Source organism: Pelodiscus sinensis, chromosome 16, assembly GCF_049634645.1.
Source record: "Pelodiscus sinensis isolate JC-2024 chromosome 16, ASM4963464v1, whole genome shotgun sequence".
Classification (NCBI taxonomy): domain Eukaryota; kingdom Metazoa; phylum Chordata; order Testudines; family Trionychidae; genus Pelodiscus; species Pelodiscus sinensis.
Genome location: NC_134726.1, coordinates 24,455,535 through 24,462,543, shown reverse-complemented (window position 1 = coordinate 24,462,543; position 7,009 = coordinate 24,455,535). Strand labels below are relative to the sequence as shown.

Sequence of the window (7,009 nt, the reverse complement as noted above, 5' to 3'; positions counted from 1 at the left end):
TAATAGTAACAAATCTACCAAATTTGTCACATGAAGAGTGACAAATCTACCACTTTGGGGCCAGCACTGGTGCAAATGGTAGAAAATCACATAAAAAAGCATGAAAAAAACCCAGACACTAAGGGTACAACTACGCAGCAGGGCTAAAGTTGAATTACAATTCCCATCAATGCAATTGCCTTTGTTCAGATCACAGGCATTTTTTGCCTCATTTATAGTGTTACCCATGGTGTGGGTCCTTTGACACTTATTTCATTTTCCTGTACCTAAAAATATACTACATTGGCATAAGTACCATAGAGCATTTTACAAAATTATTTATTTTTAAAAATCACCCTGTACAAATTTAAGCATAACATTCTCAACACTGAAGGTTTATAAAAACGCTAACAGAACAGAAAGACTCAAGTAAAACATTAAACTGAGGTTGTTTAAATTACAAAGAAGTTACAACAGATTCTTTCTGAGGAAGCTACAGTAACTACAGAAGTCTAATCAAAAGTATCAGACCAGTTCATTTTATAGCTTTTTCTGCTTTTCTTTATACCATTTATGTCACATACATGTACCAATGGATGAGTTCTCCCTTTATAAAAACTTCTTTTTATATGTTGTCAAACACTTAACTAAATATCCAAAATTGCTTACACTTTCACTGTACATAACTTGGGCTCCAAGAAAAGCCAGCAAATTGTTGATCATTTTTCTGTATACCTAACAAAAAGCCATTGCTATACATTTTGTTACAAAAATCTCTGTACAAACCAGCTTTGCTCTTGCAAATTTCTCAAAGGATTAAAACTGATAGTATTTAAACAATCCAGGAGTTCCTTCATAGTAGTATCATGAAGGAAAATGATTTAATAAAATTTCACCAGGTAAAATTGAAGATCTGGGAATACTTGTTTCTTAAAGTGTATAAAAAAATTACATGCTGTAGATTTAGGATATGCCATTCCTAAAAATCTAACAGTGCTAGTATTATAGCACTTAGATTCTTCTGTACACATTTTAAATCTCCTTCCCTCATTTTAAGCTATTTGTGAAAGCTGTCTTTGAATGATGAATCAGCACAATTTTTTATACATGAAATACCACTGACATGGAAATTAACTTAAAACAGTAAAAATGTAGTACTTCTGTAAACATGATTAAAATGAAAACTGAAGAAAAAGGCAGTTACAGGTAAGCCATGGTTTGAAATGAGTTCTTCACATTTTCCTCTGACCACAACACATGGCTCACAACACAAGAGCAGCAATAACGAGATCTACAGTTCAAGTTACAGCCAAGGATGCCAGGCAGGGTCCATACGACAGAGATTATCCAAGCTATTTGCAGCTGCTACTAGAGTGTTGACTTTGCTTTCTCCTCCCTCGAACTGAGCAAGATTATGTAGTCGAGTCATAATAGCAGTAACAGCTTTCTGAACTAGTGAAACCAGCTGCTGACTGTCCATGTTTTCAGGTTGCCCGGCTGCAGAGAGTGGAGAGGAAGTATCCTCTTGTGTTTTCTTGTGCCAAGCAATTATTTCATCCCGTAGCACAGTTTTCAAAATGCCATCAACCTGCATGAAGGAGAAAATTAGATAATTATGTTTAACTAGAAGACGTGTCAAGGGACTATGGATTTTTAACTAAATTGTAATAAATTGCATCTTGACATTTTGTTCTCTTTGTACTCTTAACCCATTAGTGGCTGACTGCTTTAGAGGACAAAGATTTGCAGTAGCAAGTTTACTCTAAGAGATTATTCTTTTCAAAGAGAACTTATAAAATGTTGTGACGTTTCTCCTATAAAATATTTTTCATACCTAGATTGCAAAACTGAACATATTAATACAATTTTACACACACTTTTGCCAAATAGGTGATTAAGGTTTATTTCAGAAAAAAAATAATGTTTTGTAATAGAAATAACTTGCTGAATGATTTGTATGTTATGTTAGCCTGAAGTTATTGAGTTTAGTCAGCTCTGACTCTTACCACTGAAGTCTGGAAAGGAAATTCTGGTGCCACATCTTACCCACTTGCATAAATGCAGCATATTTCCCATGAATGTAATTAGTAGTTACTACACCCAAAGTTGTAATTTCTCATTTTGATTTGTTTTAATTGTGGATTTCTCAACTGAATTTTTAAAGTTTCAACTAAATGGCATCTTAAGGGCACTCTATTGTTATTGACAGGAAATGCACAAAAACAATTTCCTTTTTTCTCTCTTCCATTGACAGCTGATTTCTTGGTAGCAAAATATAAATTCCAGAAGTCTGAGCTTTTGAGGCTAAGATTCATAGTTTATAAAACCAAGTCTTTCTAGCTTTCTAGGCATCCCAGATATCTCTACTTGTAACCAAAATAGTATTTTGGAAAAAAAAGAATGAAAGGAATTCAGCTTACTACAGTTAAACACCAAGCCAAATTTTCTCAAGTCAATATGAGTGCTAGAAGTGCTATGTTTCATAACTCCAAATGAAGTCAAAGGAAGGTGTAGGTGCTCGGCACCTATGAAAGTCAGGCTTATGATGTTTCCAACTGTACGCCCCAACCCAGAGGAGGGCAGGGGGCACACAAAGGTCACATCAAAAATCTGTCTGCATATGTAAACATGGTATGTCACTCATACAAAAGACCTCACTTTCCCCCACTGAATTTTAAAGAGAACCACCACAGACTGTATGAGAATGCCTAATGGCTACAAAAAAGTAATTGCACCAAGCACACTGTAAGTTGCTGCCTAAGTGCAAGACACCTCATTTTTGTAAAACATACGAATTTAAGGAATTTAAGCCAATTTCTTTTGTAAATTCACTCTGTCAAGAGCTAAACTCCAGCAACATACCCTTCTTGTCTAATGCAGCCTGTAAGGACAACCTTGCCACCAGATGGTGCTCACTCATAAATGCTCTGTACTCTTTGGAATCATTTGGCAACTTGTCCACAACTTTCAGCACTTAATCCTAACAACAGTGGTTCTAAATGGCCAAATCCTGATGATGAATAAACTTTCTACCAAACTAATCCAATTTCTCTGTGTCTTTGTCTCTGGGGCTAGATCTTTATTGCCTTTTCATTCACAGATGTTACTACCAAAGCTCCTGGGTTTAGGTGTGAATAAAAATACTAATGACTCTGGCAGTGAGTATGAAGGGGAGGGAGTTTGACAAAGGATTCTAGCAGGCCTTAAATGGCCTAATTACAAGAAAAGCCAATCTAAAGGCCCTTTCAGTCACTGATGACATTGACAAGTGGGTGTTGATGGTATTGGTACCTGGGAATGGTACCACATGGTAGGAATATAGTTGGTACACCCTGCATGAATGGTGAGTCTGGAATGGATAGGCAAAGTGGGTCCCTGGTAACCTCAGATGTCAGTGCCATCAGAGCAGAATCACCATAGACTAGGTCAATGCTGTAAAACAGTGTTTCTCAACCAGTGGTATGAGTACCCTTAGGGGTACTTGAGAGAAGTCTGGGGGGGTATGTCAATACAACTGAAATTTGGAGAAAACTGAATTTTTGTTTTAAGTTTTACAGTGCTTTATTATTTTTGTACGTTTTACACCCAAAAATGTCATCGCTCGCCTGGCTATGATTAAGCTGTTTAAACAAATGTGTTGCAATGGTAGAAAAAAATTGTGTCTGAAAATTGTACGTACTGGGGTACTTTTTTTTTTTAAGGGGTATTTCATAAAAAACGGTTGAGAAACACTGCTGTAGAAGTTCCTAATTCTGGAGTTAGAGACAATGGTATCACGTGTACAATTTTACAGTGCTAAACAATGAATGGATACTGGAGAACTTCTAATTAGAGCTGGCTTAGCTCTAACTTTAGGCTGATTCTGACAGGGATCTAACCCTTAAAAATGAAAGCGGTCTTCTGGCTAGAAGATAAAAAGAATCTGACTCCTGCTGATTGGGTAATACTGGAGATGGAGAATGGTGTCTTCTCTTCAGCTCCTTCCAACGGCAGGATGCCATCTACTGTGGTGAGGCATTCCAAGGCAGAACAGAACCAGAATTCCTGCATACCAAGCATGCTGATCTCTACGGTATCCATTTAGTGCAAGTATGTTGTGTCTATAAAACACTCCTAAAAAGGTAACTATGGTACATACCTTAAAGTTTGGCTGTGCAAAACAGCGAGCCACTGCAATCATTGATGCAGTCAATGGGCCAGACACGCCAATGGTTGTAAGGAATTCAGAAATGTTTGGTGTAAGCCGGAATGGGACAGGACGATTGGCATCCAAATCACCAGTCGCATCATTAATGTCAAATCGGAAGTATGCCACGTTGAGCTTGCCGGTATCCTAGTTTTTAAAATGAAACATGGGTATGAATCTTCATATAAGGAAAGGAAAATAAATGTGTAAAAATCACATTGATTTAAAAAAAAACACACAAAAACAATCAGCTAATACTCAGAGCAATACCAGAGGGTTACTCACTTTGTACAGTAACAGAGGTTCTTTGAGATGGTTGTCCCTGTGGGTGCTCCCCTTACCTTAGGTGTTTGGGCGCTGCTGCATGCCTAGTTGGAGATTTTTGGTAGCAATGCTCTCTGGTGAAGATGCATGCAGAGCAGATGGTACATATGGTGCTGCCAATACACACGCACAGCAACCGTCCCCTCAGTTCCTTCTTTGCCCCGGAAAGGGAAATCAACCAGTCTGAAGCAGAGGGGAGGAAGGGCAGGTGGTGGAACACCCACAGGGTCAACCATCTTGAAGAACCTCCGTTACTGCACAAGGTGAGTAACCCTCTCTTCTTCTTCTTCGAGGAGTGTCCCTGTGGGTGCTCCACCTTAGGTGACTAAGAAGCAGTACCCGTGTTGGAGGGGAGAGCTTCGGTTAGATATTACTATGCACAGCAGCTAGGATGGTGTGTCCAAAGTGGGTACCCCAGGAAGGGTGACTGTCCAGAGCATAGTGTCTAGCGAACCCGTGAGCGGAAGACCACATTGCTGATCTGCACATGAGCAGGATGCCACATACGTAGGCTGTAGAGGCTGCCATGGCCCTAGTTGAATGTGCCCGTAGCTGAAATGGAGGTGCTTGGCCATAGTGGCATAGGCTAGTTTCACCCACTCTATTATGCACCTAAGATATTCTCTGGGTGGAAATAGGCATGCCCAGGGATCTCTCTGAGGTGGAGACAAATAACCTGTTTGTCTTGCGGATTGGTTTAGTTCTGTCCAAGTAAAAGGCAATCACACAATGAATGTTCAGAGTGTGCAGTGTAGCCTCTTTGCTATCGGCATGAGGCTTTGGGAAGAAAATAGGTAAGTTTATGGGCTCATTAAAGTGGAATAAGGTGGGGACCTTTGGGAGGAACTTAGGGTGAGGACGGAGAACAATCCTGTCTTTGTGGAATATGATGAAAGGAAGGTCTACCATGATCTCACTAACTCTCCTAGCAGATGTGATGGCTACCAATCAGACCACCTTCATAGAGAGATGGAGCATGTTGCCATGGGTTCAAATGGTTTAGAAGTGAGCGCCCAGAACCAAGTTGAGGTCCCATGATGGAACAGGAGGCTTGGTTGGTGGGTATTTTGTATACCCCTTCAGAAATGTTTGGTTGTTGGATGGGTGAAGACTGATTTATTATTAATGGGTTGATGAAGAGCCATAATGGCTGCGAGGTGAACCTTCAGGGAGCTGAATGACAGCCCTGATTCTTTCAACTCTAATACGTATTGTATAATGGCAGACAGCGGTACTGTGGCTGGTTCTAAGCTTCTTTGCTCTGTCCACTGTGAGAATCTTGGTCATTTGTAAAGGTAAAATGTTCTCGTTGTTGTTTTATGGCTGTTCAGTAAGATTTGTTTGATTTGATCAGAGCATGTTGTTTCTACTCAGGTAAGCCATTGAGGAACCATGCATGAAGGTTGAGTGCCTGTAGGCTTGGATGATGAGAAAGCAGAGAGAGGCACCATAGTCATCTCGTGGACATTTCCAGCAGGTAAGTGTACCAAGTCTGTCTCGGCCACTCCAGGGCAATAAGTATTACTGTGGTTGTCTCTGATCTAATTTTGTTGACCACTTGATGGATGAGCAGGATGGGAGGGAAGGCATGGAGAAGCATTTCATTCCACTGTATTATAAATGCATCTCTCAGGGAATGCGTGCCAATGCCCGCACATGAACAATATTGTGGACACTTCTTGTTGGCACTGGTTGCAAACAAGTACACTGTAGGGAACCCTCATTTGGTGAACAGTTGTTATAGGATTGTGGGGTTCATTTCCCATTCGTGATTGGATTTGAAATCCCTGCTAAGATCATCGGCAGTGAAGTTGTCCTTGCCCAGTAGGTATGAGGCCTGAAGGTACATGTGTGTTATGCACCAAGTCCAGAGACAGCCAGCCTCCCTGCATAAATAGTAATATCTGTCCTTCTTCCCTTCCTCCTCCCCCCTCCCTCCGCGGCCGCCTGTTGATGTAAAACATTGCTGCCTGATTGTCTGTAAAAATCTGACAATTTTATATTTTGTGTATTCAGTATAGGAAGTGTGTTGGCACGCATAGAATACCACCTGGAGTTCTAATACATTTATGTACGGGTTGGATTCCTGTGGGGACCATTGACCCTGAGTTGTGAAAGGGCCTAAGTGAGCTCCCCAACTTGAGGGAGGCATTCGTCGTGATAGTCATGGATGGAGGACATCTGTGAAAAGGCACCCAGAGCACACATTTCTTGAGTCTACCACCAATCTAGAGAATGTTTGATTCTGGCTGGGATGCTATTGTATTGTGGCCCATACACCATCCTCAGCCATAACTACATTGGTCTCATATATAGCTTATGTGCAACACCACTGACATGGCTGCTGCTATGTGCCCTAGCAGTTGCAGGCAAGTCTTCACCATTGATCATAAGGTGGTCTTCAGAATCACTTCGAGGTCCTTCATAGTATGAAATCTCTCGTGAGGTAGAGATGCTATGGCCCCCACACAGTCGAAGTGAGCCCCAATAAACTCCATTGTCTGAGATGATTGTAGTTTG

The 7,009-nt window shown here is 40.6% G+C and overlaps 1 protein-coding gene across 4 annotated transcripts in view; it reads right to left on the bottom strand.

The window, feature by feature from the left end:
* Window positions 1-299: 299 nt before the first annotated feature.
* The window catches only part of TRRAP (transformation/transcription domain associated protein), a 178,426-nt gene continuing 171,716 nt past the window's right edge, over window positions 300-7,009 (bottom strand). For all 4 annotated transcript variants that reach the window (XM_075899522.1, XM_075899523.1, XM_075899524.1 and 1 more), the window contains 2 exons: window positions 4,118-4,312; window positions 300-1,567 (listed from right to left, as the gene is read on the bottom strand). In XM_075899522.1, coding sequence (XP_075755637.1) covers window positions 1,283-1,567; window positions 4,118-4,312 — 480 coding nt within the window. In that variant the 3' untranslated portion in view covers window positions 300-1,282. The remainder of the gene's footprint in view (window positions 1,568-4,117; window positions 4,313-7,009) is intronic.